This window comes from Ruditapes philippinarum, unplaced genomic scaffold (genome assembly GCF_026571515.1).
Source record: "Ruditapes philippinarum isolate M1 unplaced genomic scaffold, ASM2657151v2 ctg6418_1_1_1_1, whole genome shotgun sequence".
Classification (NCBI taxonomy): domain Eukaryota; kingdom Metazoa; phylum Mollusca; class Bivalvia; order Venerida; family Veneridae; genus Ruditapes; species Ruditapes philippinarum.
This window is the reverse complement of record NW_026856728.1, coordinates 89,444-110,415: the sequence shown is the minus strand read 5'-3', so window position 1 is coordinate 110,415 and position 20,972 is coordinate 89,444. Positions and strand designations below refer to the sequence as shown.

The window sequence follows — 20,972 nt, the reverse complement described above, 5'->3', positions numbered from 1 at the left end:
GTTCTAAGGAGTAGTCCGAACACGTTTTGTGAAGGACAGACAGAAAGACAGACGACAGAGAAGTGACCCCTATATGTCCGTTGAGGCTACACAATAAAGGCTGTATAAGCAAATGTGTAAAAAAATTATTTTTAAACCAGAGACCTTGACCTTAAACATAGTGATCCCAAACTCCACCAAAAGTAAGGGGACCATTTAATATATGTCCACGTACTAAATAAAGAAACAAAAAAAATGTCCGACACATATTCCCCCCTTTCTAGCCTTTGACTCACATTATTGGTAATTTTGTTATAGAAACTTGCCATAAATGGATACATGGAAGTGTTTAACTATGGAAAAAAGAAAAATAATGAAGACTTTGTGATAAAATAGTTTTAAAGATAATGAGCGGATACCATTTTGACATTTAAGGTCCCTGTGACCTTGATCTTTGAACTAGTGACCCAAAATCAATAGGGGTCATGTAATAGTTATGACAAATCGATATTAGAAATATGAAGACTTTGTGATAAATAGCTTTCAAGATAATAAGAGGAAACCATATTAACATTTAAGAACCCTGTGACCTTGAACTTTGACTTAGCGACCCCAAAATCAATAGAGGTCACTTCCTAGTTATGACCAGTCAGTATGTGAAATATTAAGACTTGATAATTAGTTTTCAAGATAATAATCGGAAACCATTATCACATTTAAGGCCCCTGTGACCTCTGAACTAATGACCCCAAAATCAATAGGGGTGATCTGCTGGTAATGACCAATCACTATGTGAAATATGAAGACTTTGTTAGTTTGTAATAATTATCTTTTAAGATAATGAATGGATTGGAATTATTGGAGTCTATGCATCTCTTAGCTCCAGCAAGTGATGTGGTTTTGAACCCTGGTGTTGCTTAAAGTTTGTAACATCAGAGGTTAGCCAAAACCTTTTCAGTTTTCGCGCCATATGACGTAAATTGTGTTGGTGCGCCACAAAACCAAAAGAAATAAATAAACATGTAAATAAGTGACAATCAAACAATTTATCACAGGTAGAATGGGTATGTTTTTTATTGTGTAACAGAGTTTTGTTATTTTTCGAAGTAAACTATGTTCACGAAGAGTTGTCGGTGAGGTGTAAGGTATGAGTCCGCGCGTGTTGATCATATATCGAGATCAGCTGTCTGTAATATAGACGTAGTCGCAGATAACTCTTCCATGGCAATCAGGTAGGCTTCCTCAAAGTCCTGAGACGATGTTAGGACTTTGAGTCGCATCTTTTTTGTATGATCGACTGATACGTAAACGACAAACGCAACATAATGGGTTTGTGACCAGCATGGATCCGGACCAGCCTGCGCATCCACGCAGTCTGATCAGGATCCATGCTGTTTGCTATCAGTTTCTTTACTTGTTATAAGGTCTTTTAGCGAACAGCATGGATCCTAATCAGACTGCGCGGATGCGCAGGCTGGTCTGGATCCATGCTAGTCGCAAACGCACTATGTTGGTTTTGTCATGACGCGGCTCATTTATTTTTAGTTATTAACACAAAACAAAACAGTAAAGCAAACTTTCAACATTTAATGAATGAAATATCTTCGAAACAATTACGAAAACATAACCCACAACATAAACAACGTAACATTCTCATGACTTTGTGTTCCAATTTGCCATCACTCTGTTATACAGCATGTCAATATGGTGAGAAGTCAACTGTTTGGTAGCAACTATAACAGGGCGTGTGTTCCTCGAACAAATCTCTAGCTCTAAAAGACACATTAATTCTATCAGTTTTTGCTGGCACTGCTGGATTCCCTGCAATAAAGAAAGTTTTGATTAACAATCATTGTTTTTTGTTCTTAATATTTACTATATTTTTTTATTTACTTTAACATTGACATTAATTACACTTATATATAAAGGCTGTCATTAATGGAAATCTATGTATTCATATATCCAGAGCAGCATATATCCAGAGCAGAATATCAACTATATGCATATATAGAATTAAATGGCAAGCACAGGGGAAACAATTTAAATATGACTTGTGTTATATGGCAAGTACAGTGGAAACAATTTGAATGACTTGTGTTATATGGCAAGTACAATGGAAACCATTTGAATATGACTTTTGTTATATGGCAAGTACATTGGAAACCATTTGAATGTGACTTGTTATATGGCAAGTACAGTGGAAACCATTTGAATGACTTGTGTTATATGGCAAGTACAATGGAAACCGTTTGAATATGACTTTTGTTATATGGCAAGTACATTGGAAACCATTTGAATGTGACTTGTTATATGGCAAGTACAGTGGAAACCATTTGAATGACTTGTGTCATATGGCAAGTACAATGTAAACCGTTTGAATATGACTTTTGTTATATGGCAAGTACATTGGAAACCATTTGAATATGACTTGTTTTATGGCAAGTACAGTGGAAACCATTTGAATGACTTGTGTTTTATGGCAAGTACAATGGAAACCATTTGAATATGACTTTTGTTATATGGCAAGTACAGTGGAAACCATTTGAATATGACTTTTGTTATAATATATGGCAAGTACAGTGGAAACCATTTTAATATGACTTTTGTTATATGGCAAGTACAGTGGAAACCATTTGAATATGTGTTATATAAACTTCCATAATGGTGTCAAACATGCTTGTTTTAGTCATCTTAAACACAGCATTATATTTCATAAATAATAGAAAGTAAATTTTCATGTAATTAAGTGTCACTAACCACTTATAATACAGACTTAAACCATGGACCTATATCTGGTTAAATTCCTCCCTAATAACACATGGAAGACAAATATGTATTATGCTATACAAATGAAGGGACAATACTGTGGTGTTTCTTAAATAAAGCTGATAAAAACTGTTGAACAAGTTATCTGCCTTTGAGAGAAATTTTATGTAAATATATCTGAACCATTTTCTCTCCTTAGCAACTAATGAAATTCTAATAAACTCATTTGTTGCTCTTAAAATTCAAATCACATCTTCAACATTAAAGTATAGATCTATTGTTACATTTATAAGGTATACCGGAAATGAAACCAACAACCTTCAAACCTTCTGTTTGCAAGCTAGGTTGCTGCAAATCAGTTGCTTACAAAACAACACATACAAATACAGGCAAGACTTTGGGCTGAACAAAATACATTCTGTTTGCTACATGTTGCTAGGTGGCTTCAAACCAGGAAAACATAAAACAAATGTATCTTAACCCATTACGTTATATACATGCCTTTTTCACCCCTCCCCCCCTTTTTGTTGTCTCAAATGGTGAAAAAATGCCTTATTAAGGCCCCCAACACTTGTTTTTGTTTGAGAAATGTTGTTAAAAAAAGTGACCTCTTTTTCCGGGCGCGGTCCCGCAACCAAAAGATACATCCGGGGGTTGCCAGATGGGGGAATGTGCCCTCCTTCTGTTTGGGGGTTTGAAGGGGGGCGGAGTGTCCCCCTCATCGCCAAGAAAAGTTTGGACTTGTGAGAGGCTATAAATGACGCCCAGAATTGATCATAGGTAACAGTGTAACCAACGCTGAGAAAGGGCATTTGACTCTATCTCAATACCAATTTGAGAAGTTGCAGCACTTTTGAAATCAATTTTGATCGAAAAAAATCAACGCAAAATAGTGATTTTTTGGGCAATTTTGAGATGTCCGCCCTCGTGCCATGGTAACTAGAAAAGTTAAAGCCTGAGCATAGTTGTTGCAAGGGCAATGGTACCAGTTTCAACCATGTGTCGCGCAAGTTTGATTAGTGTATGAAGTCAGTCCTTTATAGTTTTATAAAGCAATTTGAATACTTCTAACGGTGAGACTTATTCAATGAAAAAGCTCATTAAAGTAATTTCAAACAAATGCTTATGAAGTAAATGGTTAAACCAGTACTATGACAGGGATAGTGATTCAAGACACAGGACAAATATCACTTCAGTTTCCAAGAGGACTATGTATCATTTTCCATTATATGGATAGTTACTTACAAAAAGAAAACATGAACAAATACACATGAAATTGAAGATTATCAAAAAGTACCTCAGTAAGGACTTCTTTCACACCTGGATCTGTTTTTAATCTAAGTTTCATCTCCTGTGTGTAGAAGAAGGGAAAAAATATTGAATAAATAAAATTATTGTAGAAATAAAAATATTGAATGAATGAAATTATTGTAGAAATATTAAGAACTGCTCATGGAAAAACTTTAATATGTCCTTATAAACCAAACAAGAGCCATGTCAACATGGCCATCCCTAGCCGAATGTGTTTGCTCTTTGGAAGAATGTATATGTAGTAGAGCAGAAAATTTCAATTTTAGGAGGCCTTTTGGTAATGAAAACTGATGGCTGAAGTGATTACAGATTTGAAACTTATGTGAATACTGATGGCTGAAAATAACAAAGGGCAATAACTGAAAAAATAATGTAGGGGAGTTATCATTCTTGTGTGTTGCACTCCTCCTCAATGAGATCTATCCACCTATGAAGTTTCAAGTTGATATCTCAAAGGCTTTTATAGTTATGCTCTGGACAAAAATTAAGCATTAAAAATAACAAAGGGCAATAACTGAAAAATTATGCAGGGTAGAGTTATCATTCTTGTGTGCTGCACTCCTCCTTAATTAGACTTATCCACCTATGAAGGTTCATGTTGATATCTCAAAGGTTTTTTAGTTATGCTCTGGACAAAAATTAAGCATTAAAAATAACAAAGGGCAATAACTGAAAAATTATGCAGGGTAGATTTATCATTCTTGTGTGCTGCACTCCTCCTTAATTAGACTTATCCACCTATGAAGGTTCATGTTGATATCTCAAAGGATTTTTAGTTATGCTCTGGACAAAAATTAAGCATGAAAAATAACAAAGGGCAATAACTGAAAAATTATGCAGGGTAGATTTATCATTCTTGTGTGCTGCACTCCTCCTTAATTAGACTTATCCACCTATGAAGTTTCATGTTGATATCTCAAAGGATTTTTAGTTATGCTCTGGACAAAAATTAAGCATGAAAAATAACAAAGGGCAACAACTGAAAATTTATGCATGGTAGAGTTATCAATCTTGTGTGATGCACTCCTCCTCAATGAGATCTATCCACCTATGAAGTTTCAAGTTGATACCTCTAACACTTTTTGAGATAAGCTCGGACAAAAAGTATGAAAAATAACAGAGGGCAATAACTGAAAAATTATAATGGGAAGAGTTATCATTCTTGTGCACAGCATTCCTCCTCAATAAGATCTATCCACCTATGAAGTTTCGTGTTGAAATCTCAAAGACTTTTTGAGTTATGCTCCACTCAGGTGAAAAATTGAGTAGGAAAAATAACAAAGGGCAATAACTAAAAAATTATGAAGGTAGAGTTATCATTCTTGTGCACTGCACACCTCCTGAGTGAGATCTATCCACCTATTAAGTTTCATGTTGATATCTCATAAGCTTTTTGAGTTATGCTCTTGACAAAAATTAAGTTTGAAAAATAACAAAGGGCAATAACTGAAAAATTATGCAGGGTAGAGTTTTCATTCTTATGCAGTGCACTTCTCCTCAATATGATCTATCCAACTATGAAGTTTTAAGTTGATACCTCAAATACTTTTTGAGATAAGCTCCGGACAAAAATGCCTGATGGAAGGATGGAGACTATTTCTATATCCCCCGCCGCCTTTCCGCAAGGGATTATAACCCTCCAAAGCTTATTGTATTCCTACTATACATCTATAAACTACAAATAGTTACAATAAGCTCTGCAATTGTTTGTTATTACCCTACAATAGAACATTATAACTTTTTAACAGTTCTTAATAACTTGTGAACAGTTATTGAACAGTTCCTTATAACTTTCTAAAAGTTCTTTATAACTTCTTTATTTCTTAATTACCCTACAACATCACTCAATAATTCTTCAGTAGTTCTTAATAACTCTACAGAAGTTTATTATAACTGTAAAACAGTTCTTAATAAATCTTCAATATTAAAGTTTAAATAACCCGCCCACAGTTCTTAGTCCTTCATAACTCTACAATGGTTTTTCATAATCAACAACAGTTTTTAATAGCTCTACAGCAGTTCTTAATGATTATTTCTGGAGTTATCAATAATTGAAAACAGTTCTTAATACACTACCAACTCTAATTATTAGTCAAAATAACCTTAAACCATACAAGTACAATTGTTCTTAATAACTCAACAATATTTCTTAAAAGCTTAAAACTCCTATAAAAGTTTTACCTGTGCCTCCTTCCATGAGAACCCTATCATTTCTGTGAGGACATTGTTAGACAGATCAACATCAACTGCCATTGTTCCATCATTAATCTTACAAGATAGTGTCCACTTTCCTTCTGCACTAGACAGCCTACTAGTTAATGTGGATATATATGCCTGAAATATTACATATATGTACAAAATAGACAAATATTACATGTGTTTACTGTTTTACATATATGTCAGCTTTGTTTATAGGTCATTATTCTATGACTCACCAATTTTCATGATTATCAATGAAAATAACAAGAGCTGTCGGTAGGACAGCAACGCTCGACTATTCTTGGTGCTTGATAGTAAAAGAAACCTTGATAATATAAACAAGAGCTGTCGGTAGGACAGCAACGCTCGACTATTCTTAGTGCTTGATAGTAAAAAAAATGCTTGATAGAGTTACCTCCTCCTGTTTACAGGTTGGGGTCATGATGGTGAACAAGTGTGCAAAGTTTCAAAGCCATATGTCAATGGACTTTGAAAATATTTGAACTATTACAAAAACTTTAACGTAAATTCTAAGTCGAAAAGGGGGCATAATTCTGTCAAAATGCTTGATAGAGTTACCTCCTCCTGTCTACAGGTTGGGGTCATGATGGTGAACAAGTGTGCAAAGTTTCAAAGCCATATGTCAATGGACTTTGAAAATATTTGAACTATTACAAAAACTTTAATGTAAATTCTAAGTCGAAAAAGGGGCATAATTCTGTCAAAATGCTTGATAAAGTTACCTCCTCCTGTCTACAGGTTGGGGTTATGATGGTGAACAAGTGTGCAAAGTTTCAAAGCCATATGTCAATGGACTTTGAAAATATTTGAACTATTACAAAAACTTTAACGTAAATTCTAAGTCGAAAAAGGGGCATAATTCTGTCAAAATGCTTGATAGAGTTACCTCCTCCTGTCTACAGGTTGGGGTCATGATGGTGAACAAGTGTGCAAAGTTTCAAAGCCATATGTCAATGGACTTTGAAAATATTTGAACTATTACAAAAACTTTAACATAAGTGGTTACGCCGACGCCGACGCTCGGGTGACTGCAATAGCTCTACTTATTCTTATCGAATAGTCGAGCTAAAAAATTTAAGTTAACAAAAAGGCAAATTTTTTCTTTAAATCTATGTTTGTTTTGGGTTTTACGTCAAAATAGGGAGATTTCTTTGATTTGTGAAAATACCCCTTATTTTAAGAAAAATCTTTAAAAAAAAATTGGGCTGCAGAAAGTGGGAGTCTCCCGCTTAAAGTGGGAGAGTTCAAATGTATGCGACTGGTTTGTGCTTGCTTAAAAATCCCCCTACTTTTGGTCCAAATCCCCTGCTTTTTAAAGCCAAATCCCCCTATTTGGGATCTATGTTACAGTTATAGGCCTTGAAGAGAGTCCTATTATGCTCTCAAAGATGAGTATAAAATTTCAACTTGTTTCAAAGCCAGATGTCAATAAAATATGAAAATATCTGAGGTGGTATGCAAACTTAAATGTAAATTTTAAGTTGAAAAAGGGGCATAATTCTGCCAAATGCTTCACAGTGTTACCTCCTCTTGTATACAGGTTTGGGTCATGATGGTGAACAAGTGTGCGAAGTTACAAAGCTATATGTCAATGGACTTTGAAAATATTTGAGGTGTTACAAAAACTTTAACGTAAATTCTAAGTCAGTCAAAAGGGGCATAATTCTGTCAAAATGCTTGATACAGTTACCTCCTCCTGTCTACAGGTTGGCATCATGATGGTGAACAAGTTTGCGAAGTTTCAAAGCCATATGACAATGAACTTTGAAAATATTTGAGGTATTACAAAAACTTTAACGTAAATTCTAAGTCAGAAAAGGGGCATAATTCTGTCAAAATGCTTGATACAGTTACCTCCTCCTGTCTACAGGTTGGGGTCATGAGGGTGAACAAGTGTGCAAAGTTTCAAAGCCATATGACAATGAACTTTGAAAATATTTGAGGTATTACAAAAACTTTAACGTAAATTGTAAGTCGAAAAAGGGGCATAATTCTGTCAAAATGATTGATACAGTTACCTCCTCCTGTTTACTGGTTGGGGTCATGAGGTTGAACAAGTGTGCAAAGTTTCAAAGCCATATGTCAATGGACTTTGAAAATATTTGAGGTATTACAAAAACTTTAACATAAAGTGGTTACGCCGACGCAGACGCCGACGTTCGGGTGACTGCAATAGCTCTACTTATTCTTATCGAATAGTCGAGCTAAAAATAGGGCTGTCTGTTTTTTTTTTATTATTATTGATTATACCTTAGACTGCTTGCGGCATCATATTATACGGTCTACACTGTTTGCTATTTTGTCAATACATATTTAGCAATTTTCTAAAAAAGAATGAAAAGTTTAGTCCAAATATGGAAGATGTACAAGTCCATATCAGATATCAAGTGAGAGAAGTGAAGATATTACATACACAATTTTAAGGTAAGTGTTTATGCGTTGTAACTAACTCAGATGAGCATGTCATGTGACAGTGTATAATACTATGATAAACTGATGACAACAATTTTTTTCAGTTGGATTTCATGTTCTAAATTTAAAGCTTTGGTTGCAGATGAAGGCCTCAGATGCCACATTGTGCATTATAAAATTGATTATTTTGAGTACACAAGCAGGAACCGAAGTAGAACTATTGACCTTCAATACCTCCAGTAAGCATGCTGAATAGCCTTCTCAAAACAAGAATCAAAAGGGGGGGTGGATGTCGAAGAAATTCCATCTACAATTGGTTTACACACACATATATATATTTACTTAAGCTCGAGTGCGAAACAAATTCTTGCAACTATATTAATCATTTTCTAATCTGCTTCCTGGAACCAACCAGTACTGGTGTCATAAGAAGAAACATGGGCGTGACCTAATAAGAGTTTGAACCCATGATCCCCGGGTTGAGAGGCAGACACCGTAACCACCAGACCACCACTTCAACTACAATTGTGAAAAGCAAGGAGTTTTAAGTCAGCCCCAAAAAAATTCAAAATCAAAATGACCCATGTCAAAAACATATGAACAACACTAGATTCATTCAGAACAAAAACCATACCTTTACAGTGTGATAAGATGGCTCTGTTTGTACAGGTAGAGACATTACTTTACTGAGGTAAGTAAATGGGTACTCTGTCTGTATATCTGAAATTATAACAATAACTTTAATAACATTACTGTCTGTTTCTAGAAGCTAGCTTGATATATACCATTTACATAATTGTAATACATCATGACTGTTATATAACTTCAGTATAAAGACATCAAAATATTTTAGGCTCTACTAAAATTTCATGGCCGTTGTCTTTCTGTTAAAAATTGTTTCTGTTTGTAGTCACACTTATTTTGGCAACATTGAAGAGTGTACTGTCAGTTGAAAGCTAAAGCTGCACCTTCAAGTGTCTTCTAGATATTCAAAAATACGGGTGAACTTCCCTGAAAATAATGCTTGATCAGCGCCGGCTTTACAAAAGAAATAAATTATTCTTTTACATGGAATTATACTTCTTCTGCACTTTGCAAATTATTTGATACAAGAGATCAATGAATGTCCCTCTCGATATTTTTTAAAATTTGTTTTAAATACACCAAGAAGTTTTTATTACATAATATTTATCATAAAACAATATAAAATATCAAACCTGTTCCAATGCTTTCTTTAACTGGTTGTTCTGTTTTTTCTTTATTTGGTGTAAGGAAGCTCTGTATAGAACTTTGACAAGACTGGCCACCTATATTTGAACTAACGGTTCCCCCAACTTCCCTATTTTTAGCTTCTGATTTTATCTTTGATAGTCCAAATTTAGAATCTGTATTTCTATTTGCCTCTTTTGATGCACCTGATTTTGAGACTTGATTCCGGCTTTTGATTGAAAGATTAACTCCTTTGTTGGATATATTAACTGTCATATCCACATTGTTTAACATAACAGGCTGGGAACCATCCATTAGATTAATAGAACTGTTTGCCTTCCCAGACTCACTGGAGCTTGTTTGTTTATTTTGGTTCATATAACTGCTGGAATTACTAACCTGACATTCCATTCCAGCATAACTTTTCTTTTCACCAAAATTTTGTTTCATAAAATGACTTTGGGTTTTATTGTTACTATTTTTAGCACTTGCTCCAGCAACTGATGGGTTATTTGAATTCTGATTGCTTTGTTGGAAAGAAACAGTGGAAGAAGTCATAAAATCGTCTGACGGAAAGTCCATGTCATCTTCAAATTCCATTGCAACCAGATCTTCACTGGTCAAAACAGCTCTTGTCCCTGGAGCTCTTGCAGATGTCTGATTAGCCGAGACACTGGACGACGTCATCTGAATTCTACTTGCAATACCAGCATCACTCCTGCTGTTTGATGATTTCATACTCTTATTCTGAACAGCAGTAACTTGTCTTGAACCACTAGTATTAAGATTCTGGTAAGCTGATTGGTTATTTGACAAGACTTGATTGTTCGAATTTCTATTCTGATAGTTTGTTTCGAAGTCGTCATCTGTCATTTCCTGCATAAGACTATCCATGTCATCATCTAACAACTCATCATAACCGGAGACAGTCTAAAAACAAACAAAAAAGTAACAGAAAAATGTAAAATATTTTATAATTTTCACAGTGATAAATTTGATAATTTTCACTATTTGAAATGTGGATGAAATTACAGAAAATAATATTTCATTACTAAATGGAATTATCAACAGGAATGAATTCCATCATATGTAAATTTTGCTTCTTTAGGAGAAGCGAAGCAAGTAAATAACTGCATACATTGTGTTAAAAATGTAACCAAATTCGAAAAATTTTACAAAACTAAATTGCAACATTGGTATGGTGACATCATGAGGCCATCCTTAAAAAAATGTTTGTTTGCAGTAACGCGACCGTCTCACGAAATTTGCCCTGACTCAAACTTTTTTGTATGGTCTAGAGAATTTTTTTTTTCTGTCGCCGAAAATTATGCCTTGTGCTTTCATTTCGTTCTTTTAAGACACTTATTGGCATGAAAATACCTGGCAGATTGTTGAATATGCAATGGATAATTGGTCATAATATTCAATACGAAACAATAACTAGTGGCATCTCAAGATTATCGCTAATCAAATCAGCGGTTTAGGTATGAAATAGCGACAAGTTATGTTTTTCAGTTGATGACTTGAGGTAAGTTTACAAATTATTTTTATTGTTGTTGATCATAAACAGATCAAAGGAATTATAGGAATTATGAGTTATAGAGTGAAGGTTGTTGTGTGTGTGTGTGGGGGGTGGGGTGGGGGGTATTGCCAAATAACTCTGACCTAATTATGGCTCCAAAAACATAAAATTGACAAGGAATTTATTTGACATTAAAAGCTTTACAGAGAATTCCTGCAAGAAATAAGATTGACCTTAAAACCAAATTTTAGTTTTGTCTAAAGCTCTCACAGAAGCAAATGTCATATGACTGTGTAATATTAAAGAAAGATTCAGCCAAGAAGCATACAAAATAAAATGCCTTAAGGTAACTTATACCAATTACTGTACACTTAAATGAATAGTATGTGATTTTTTTTCTTAATTATCTTAGTTTAGAATTTTTCAATATTCTTCTTCATTCTTCTTACTTTCAAACATGTTTGTTTTTTATAATTTCAGATGACAGATACAGACAGCCTTCAAGCCAAATCTTTGGCATTAACCAAGCAAGCTGAAGCAGCACAATAGTGTGTTTCTGCTATCACTGCCTATTGCCACCTTGATTTAGTATTGAGGGAACATTGCTGATCCACACGTTGAACTTTCGGCAAAATGTCTATGAGGTTACTAATCTGATAAGCCTTTTTATTATGCTACGGTCTTCATGTTTGATCTTGATTATAAAATTTATATAGTTGTTAAATGTTTGCACAGTGAGTACGAGAATGGTAAGTATCCATAAAAAATAAAGTAGCGATTATGACTTAGTATATGGTTCCGTTTATCTCTTATAATATACATATCCATGCGTAACGGAGGTTATACCGCTATTGGCCATTGTGAAAGGAAACTTATGTTATGATGATTTTGTAACGATCACAAATGTAATGAAGATGGCGTCTCCCATCTAAAGGAAAGGCCCTTATTAGGAATTGTAGATAAGAACATCCTAGCAATATAGTAGGGAACATATAATTTATTTATAAACACAAGAACACAGATATCAGCATGTATTGTAGGGCTAAGCAGATATGTTTGTAGAGTGCACTCATCGTGCGGATATAGTATGCCCATACAGCATTTCTGGTAAGGGCAATCATTGAGTAAATATCTCTTAGAAGTTATATAAAGTAATTAATTTTGCTGCACTATTTTAAGTAAATTTGTGAGGAACACGTAATCTTTAATAGTGAGAGATATCACAGGATAAATAGTTTTTAAAGTAGAACAGACTCAGAGGACATGGAATTCGGGACTCTAAAGCACATGCACTCTAAAGTTTATAATTTAGAAACACTCATGCTCGCTGTCTTTTATTGAATATAATACTAATGATTAAACAATAGCGAGAACAATTCTTAAAGAGGAGATAACTCTGGAATTAAAGATGCAATTTCAATTATAATAAACATGTTTTCAGACTAACTTTAGTATGACTAACCAACAAATTATTGTGTGATACACAACATTTGTGAGCCTCCCTCTATGTTAATTTGTATAGCCTATTTGTTGCCTATTAATTGATTTAAATAAATTAAAGACTGTTTATTTAACGAGAGAACTCACTTTGAAAAGACAATCCAATATGTTTTAATAGTGCATAGAATACAGAATAGATCATAGGTGCAATAATGCTCCCCAAGAACTGACCATCCAAGTAACACCAACATGTCAAGTTTCATCAAAAAATATTGTCCAGCTAACTTTCATTATGAGCTTAAATCAACTGAATGTTCAGTTTATTAAAATTTTTGCATATAATTTTCATCTATGCTCGTTTTGCCAATAGCAATCCATGTATAAATATATTATCTCACATAAGAAGAAAAGAAAAAGACAGTGATTATTAATAATTTTCAGACTGAACATACTCGTACTCACAATCAAATATACACAAGCTATATATTTACAAGTTTCAGTTATAATAGTTTCTATATAAACTTCTTGGTTGTTGGTGCGTATTTTTAAATACACTCTCATTATAAGGTTTGAGAGGTTCTAAAGATTAAGTTTATGTAAAAAAATTAACGCTATATTTTCCAGCTAATGAGTATTGTGTAGACCGATAGGACTAATCAGATATTATTCAACATAGGCAGAAAGAAATACATCGCATAAAAACAGTTGCAAACAAGATCAACAGGCATACTGCCGATACTTTAGGGTCCTTACATAATAATAATCAAACGTTATCCAATACACAATATATCATTGTCGAAGATTCATCGTATTTTGTTCAGAAGTTAATGCGCGTTGCTGTAGGGAGAATTCGGTCACAGCTATTAGTGAGTGAGAAGACGATCGACAAGGTAATATAAGAGGATGGAGTTTTATTTAACAATTATGTAGAAATAAAAGATATATATGTTCAGGTATTTATCACTTATTATAGGGTATCGAGTACTGTAGGAGTAAAAGGTATTTCAATAAAGAAAACACAGATCAAGTTTGACTCGGATGGTGTTATATATTTCTCTTCTATCAAATGTCCCCCGCATCTGGATGAAACACACACAGTGTAGGGCAGAACTAATGAAGAGTACCATTCTAGTTTTCCATTTATAAATGTTTACCACTAAGAGAATTACCTCAAATATATAATAATATGATTATACTATGTTCAATGATTTTTTTTGTTAGATGCACTCACTATGTCATTAAGGGGGGATTTAAGTCACTGATGTTTTCATAGATATAGAAAACAAGAAATAAAATAAACAAAAATATATTCCGACACTCTATATATTCACTCTACCCGAACTTTTGAGGAGAGAAAATTTGTCATGACGAGGTTTGATTTAACCGGAGCAGGAACAAGCACACACACTATGATTTTATATAAGAGATTTATAGGCCATGGGATGTGAGTGAGTGTCAGGTTAAATCGATGAACAAATGAAATTGGATGGTAGTGTATCACTTAACAGGGACACAGGTGTTGCGGACCAAAATAAAAGTGAAGATGATAAATGAACATATTAAATTCATCCAAAAAGTGAGTAAAGTGTATCAGAACATAGTGACCGTATTGTTGGTCATTGAGTTTCTTGACATCGAAAGGATTTTGAAGAATGTACTATTTTTCAACACTAGTCGTGACTATCAGCCTTGTTATATTCCATTATTGGCACGAAGCACGTGTATATTAACATGCACTCTGTGTCCATACATCCAGAAATTTGAATTGATCAGGTTTCTGATTTCATTACTTATTAAAAGGCTTAGTTTCTGTCTTATAAAATATGATAAGTACATTTCCAAGTTTGATTGTCTATAGAGAATAATTATTCCACTACTTGTATAAGGAATGGACTGGGAGTTATATTGACACTGGTCAAAAGCTTTATGCCTTTGACGTTGAAACAGGTTGATGGATTTCTGTGAAAAACTGGTTCCCACTGCCTCTAGAATTGCCCCATGACCTAGACTGGTTTCCTGGATTAACTTGATTACTTGTGACCGGCTGTTTACAATGCCTTATGGGAGTTCCAGCAAATGTTTGTTTATGTTCTTTTCCTGCATATTCTTCACTGGCTGCCCTACAAACAATCCATCAAAGATAATGTTACTGGCACAATTTACAAAATTAATGGCCTCCAATCATTTTACAACTGTCAAGAAGAATGAAAGTGGCAATTGTCCAATAAACAAATTTGCTAAGGTACAGGTTATTAACCATTAAACTGATGAAATTTATTATTATGTGTAATGGATTTACACTGCGTTGAATCTGGAACAGTCCATTCTAAAGTTGAAGGGATTTCAATATCAAAACACAAAATATTGAGCTATCACCAGTATACAGCCTCGTCCGACTGTATGAATATGCAGGCTGGTCTGGCTCTATACTGGTGACAAAAGTAAACTAATTTTGGGTCCAGCAAATTAATGGCTAAACATAAGATTTATATTTCTTTTTTCCTTTATTATGGCAAACTGAGGCATTTTCATTGGCCCTGCAATCTTATGCTTTATATTTATAATGCATTGAAGTCCTTTCTTCACTTGTCTAGAGTTCTGAAAACACTATTGGACCTGTAACCTAACTTCCGAACCATCAAAACAAATATTGTTTAATAATAGGAAAAACAATCCAAAATATTCTCATTACACATTTAATATAGATGTTCTTTCTCCCATGATTTAACTAAAATGTAGATAACTCTGGCCTATAGATTGTGTAGACAGAGTAGCATAACATTCCCAAATGTTAGACAGCTGTTTCATATAATTCTATAATTCAATCAACTAATTACATCATTCAATCAACTAATTACATCAATCAATCAACTAATTAATCAACTAATTACATCATTCAATCAACTAATTACATCAATCAATCAACTAATTACATCATTCTATCAACTAGTTACATCATTCAATCAACTAATTACATCAATCAATCAACTAATTACATGTGTATCATATATTCAAATCAATTTATTTACATATGTCAAGAGGATAGGAGACTTTGAGCACTTACATAGCTGACTGTAATGTGTTTAACACAGTGTTAGCTTCCACCAGTGTATCTACTTCTCCACCTAGGAACTTGATGTTACTGTCTGTCAACATTAGCACACTGTGACGACATAGAACATTTCCATGTACCAAAATCTGTCCAAATTAAGCAAACAAAATGTTGTTTATCTATCTTTAAACATTTACAATGTATCAAAACTTGATAGTAAACAAAACTGAAAGTTTATTTGAACAAACATTGAGTTTGCTTCCTTGTCATACCAGTACTGGTGTTATGTGACACAAATAGGGCTTCAATCTAGAATCCCTTGGATTAAGAAGCATACACCTTAACCACATAAAGTCATCTGTCATATTTAACTTAGTATTTCTTACACTAGGCAAAAATAAAAGAGTAAAATACTTAGATCAGTAAATGATTAAGAATACATTTACAAGGGCTCTCATTTCACACTATTTCATTGAGCATACATTTTCTTCCATTTTTTACAAGCACTGACTTTCCATATGCAGACATGACAGAATACAAATCCCTGTGAGAAAATTTTTACATGCATCAATATTCTGAAATACCTTGGCTCCTGGTGTAGTCTGTGGGCTGAGGCATGAGATAGGTCTGTACTCCATACCTTGTACATTGTGAGTCCCATCTGTTAGCTTAAACATCAACATTCTTGAAGGTTTGGCCTCCCACTATATAAAATACCATTTATCTATCATAGCATTACACTTTTTCTGAATAAATTAACCTTTAGAATACTTATAGACGAAATAAACAGGCTTAATCCAACTGTCTGATTAGGCCAGCCTGCAAGTCTGTTGAATCTATAGTTAACTAGTTTGATAACAATTCTATCACTTAAAATTTAATTTAGGGAATGAGTCCTGATTTCAGTACTCGATCGTGTTTCCGATATAGTACTCAGTTGCTCTAAAGATTTCTTACCACCTTTTAAATGTCATACCATTACCATTTCTGTGAACCCTGTCATGAAAAATGGTAACTCATTTATAAGAATAACACCTACAGCAATGGACTGGCCGTTAAAAGTGTCCACGGTGACAAAGCATTATGTTGGTTTTTGTCATGACACGGCTCATTTGAGATATAATATACAACATTTTGGAACTTACAGGTCTCTGAGTGGGTTCTTCAGCATTTACATGTACATTAGCATTCTCTGTGCCTTTAAGTTTTTGTTGCTGAGAGTAGAATGAAACACCCACATCAACTATACTGTCTATCTGTAATATAATGTCATACAAGTTGATTATGTCAATCTGTAACATACATATATAATGTCATACAAGTTGATAATGTCAATCTGTAACATATATGAATAATGTCATACAAGTTGATTATGTCAATCTGTAACATACATATATAATGTCATACAAGTTGATAATGTCAATTTGTAACATAGATGAATAATGTCATACAAGTTGATATTATCCGTCTACAAAATAATGTCATACATTGTTACATGTACCAGCTAATAATATCAAGTTTTAATATAATATCATACAATGTTTAATGGTCAATCTTAAACATATAATATCATACAATTCAATATTATCAACCAGTAACATAATGCTATACAAGTTCATAGAGTCAATCTGCTAAATAATGTCATACAATGTAAAGTTGATCTTTAACATATAAGTGCCATAAAACTAACAAGAGAGCCATGATGGCCCTGAAATTGCTCACCTGTATAAAGGCCCTTGGGGCGGGGCTAATTTTAACCTAGGGGCTTTTTTTTTTAAACCAACTTGGTAGACAACCATTAGAAGATGTTTCATGATAAATATCTAAGCTCTAGCTCTTTGGGGTTTTTAAAAGAAGATATTTTAAGGTAAGTTTTTTCTTTCGGTTGCCATGGCAACCAGAGGTCTGCATGGAATTAAATTCTTTGAACAATTTTTAAAGGTGACCACAAAAGGACCATTCCTGTGAAGTTTGGATGAAATTGGCTTAGTGGTTTATGAGGAGATGTTGTTTAAAGTAAAAGTTTACGGACGACGGAAGGATGGAGCCGGACTTAAAGTGACAACAAAAGCTCACCATGTCACTTTGTGACAGGTGTGCTAAAACTGTCCATCTATAACATTATGTCATACATGTTTGTTTGTTTGGTTTTTACCTCAAATTCAACATATTTTTTGCTGTTCCTTGGCAATTGGCAACAAAACAGCTTTCCTGATAACTAAACAATGATTACAAATTTCTACACAAATGACTTACTACTAATCCCATAGAATCAGACAAAGATTTTACACACAGCACACATTGACACATTGACCTTATGACCACAAATTCAATAGTGATCAATTACTGGCCATGGGCAATGTCCAAACATGCGACATAAAAATGGCTTATTCATTCCCAAATAGTTGATAAGACAAGGATTATTAAAAAAATTGTCACTGTAACCTTGACCTTTGACCTTAAAATGAATCAGGGTCATCTACTGGCTATGTCTTATTCCTTCTCAAGTTAAAAATCAAACAAGGATTACTGAAGGTACACGATGGTCAGACATACTATGAGCCAACCTCATCACAGTATGCTCCCACTTTTTAAGTGTAACTGACATTTAATGCATAGTACCTGTAAAGCGTAAGTTCCAATCAATTCAAATTTCTGTGATGTAGTGATCTCCCCTGGAAGACAGCATGTCTCTAACTCGTGAAGATCTGCCAACAACCATTGTTCGTACACTTGAGAATTTATATCATCATTTGTCAACCCTTGTCCCTGTAAGTGATAACTCATTTCATTTAGATAATCCCCACCATGCTAAAATTATATCATGGTCTTGTCCTTTGAGGTTGTAACTTTCAATTACTAATACATATAAATGTATGGAATTTTGATATCTGTTTTCTACATAAAAACAGCTAAATCCTCTATATAGATTCTGGTCAAATAAATGTAATCATTTATAGGTCTAGTTTAATGTACTCATTTGGAAAGTTTGTGCTAAATCGATTGAAAAAAAAACAAACAAATATTTTCTTTATTTGAAAATACCTTTTACCAATAATATAATAGTGATAAATACCTGAACATATATATTTTTATTTCTACATAATTGTTAAATAAAAACTCCAAGTTATATACCTGGTTCTCTTCTTGTATCCATTCCACACAAGCCTTCAACCAATCATCATTCACATGTATGTGATTGTTTTTAAGCCAATCACCTGTCTGTTTAATTGTATGCATGTTATCTTAGCAGGTCTATCAAGTCTGCTTCATCTGTAAACTTTTTTAAATTTTTAAATTTAAAACCTTATAATTGAGATATTATCACACACCGGTGTATACAAATTAATAGGCTTGTGTATATTTTACATTTATAGAGTATATCTGTTCATGTATTTAAATAGTTTGAATCTGTGAATGTGTTGTTCCTTGTTGGGGGCCTCATGGAAGATTGATATGATGTTCAAATGAGTTCTCTCGTTAAATAAAGTCTTAATTATTAAATCAATTAATATTACAGAGAAGTCTTGTACGTCCGAAATACTTTATAACCGAATTATTGCGAGTTCTTGTAAACAAAGAACAGTCTTTAAGTTTCACCAACACTAATCTTAAAAATATTTTATAGAGATACGTTAATCACATTTTTACTAAAGTTTATGATTTACACTGCAAATTAGCGATGATCAAACTCGTATTACCTACAGAGGCTCTTTCATGTTATCAAATTGTTCGCCTGTGCGCGGGTAAAAATGCTAAAGGCCGTTATACGGTGTCCGATGCGAAATCATGGCTAGTCCTGTCACACGCTGCACAGCGATCCCGTGAAGACGGTTGACAAACCGTCAAGTGAAAATATTTAGAGATGCATAAATTTTTAACCGAAGTTAAAAAAGTAGCAATATCTACAAAATTACTCTTGAAAACATTGTAAAATGAGAGCCACGTGACATTCTGATGTTTTGTAGGGGTTTTCATATCATTTACATGATGACTTGATTTAATTCTGCCTTAGAAGTATAATCACTACTTTAATTAGACTGCAGGCTACCTGAATGCCTTGACCCGCTCTTTAACTCACCCAACATTCTCAGTAATACTAATCTCTGAACGCACAAATGCATGTATGTATTATAACTAGACAGAACATTCATCCCCATAAAAGTATCACATGTTTGATTAAAATATACAAATCAAAGTAATAAAATGTTTGTTTTGTTGATATTTAAGTTACACCTGCTCTGTAAATGAGACAGGGCTACATCTATCTATCTATCTCTGAGTACTGCCAACCCCTCTCGCGAGTGTTATAGGCAGGAAATTGTGCGCGTCGGTGTGTTAGTAAAAGGTGCGAGAGAAAGTAAAAACCTGAAAATGAACATGATCAGGACAGTGAGAGACATTGAAAACTTCTAGTCATTGTTAAAATATTTTTGTTAGTAAGGGTGAAAGAAAGATTTAAAAGTAAAATTACATGGGCAGCTTTACAGTTGGGGAGAAAACAGAATGCGGGACAACATAAAACAACACGTTAAAGCGTCTCGATTTCGTTACCTATACCGACAACAATAATCAGAAAACAATCAAAGCGTAATGTTCCTGTTTTAATTAAGTAGCTAGGTCATGTAAGTGGAAATGAGTTTAATTCAAACATTTATTCAAGACAACTGTTTCTGGTGCAATATATGTAAATTTCAGATATAAGAATGATATAAGGTAAATCTTATAAGTTAATACGTGTGTTTATTTTAACCGATTGGCTTTGATCGGTTCTTGTGATATTATCATTAAAATCAATGTCAAAGGTCATTTGCCGTAATGGGGCAAAATGGAACAGTGTTCCATGCTGCCCCAAATGCCTTGTTACTTCGAGAATATATGCATATAGCCAGGTTTAAGACGCCAGTAAACTGTTGACTGTTGCTTGGTTTCGTATAGGGTTGAAAGTGAAATGTTACAGTAGCAGCTAGGGTATCTGGATTAAATTCAAACCGCCAGTTTCTTCTTAAGCACCATACCTCCAGATTCATGCCAATTTTCATATACATAAAATGTAAAGTA

At 33.8% G+C, this 20,972-nt stretch overlaps 1 protein-coding gene across 1 annotated transcript; it reads right to left on the bottom strand.

The window, feature by feature from the left end:
• Positions 1 to 1,551: 1,551 nt before the first annotated feature.
• Positions 1,552 to 19,709, bottom strand: LOC132747487 (recQ-mediated genome instability protein 1-like). The gene is made up of 12 exons (XM_060736883.1): positions 19,613 to 19,709; positions 19,047 to 19,191; positions 18,534 to 18,680; positions 17,057 to 17,167; positions 16,496 to 16,615; positions 15,924 to 16,057; positions 14,790 to 14,979; positions 9,906 to 10,827; positions 9,323 to 9,408; positions 6,238 to 6,390; positions 4,043 to 4,096; positions 1,552 to 1,800 (listed from the first exon to the last, which is right to left on the bottom strand). Exons 2-12 carry the CDS (start codon positions 19,149 to 19,151, stop codon positions 1,633 to 1,635), a joined length of 2,190 nt encoding a protein of 729 aa, XP_060592866.1. The 5' UTR covers positions 19,152 to 19,191; positions 19,613 to 19,709; the 3' UTR covers positions 1,552 to 1,632.
• Between the last annotated feature and the right edge of the window lie 1,263 nt (positions 19,710 to 20,972).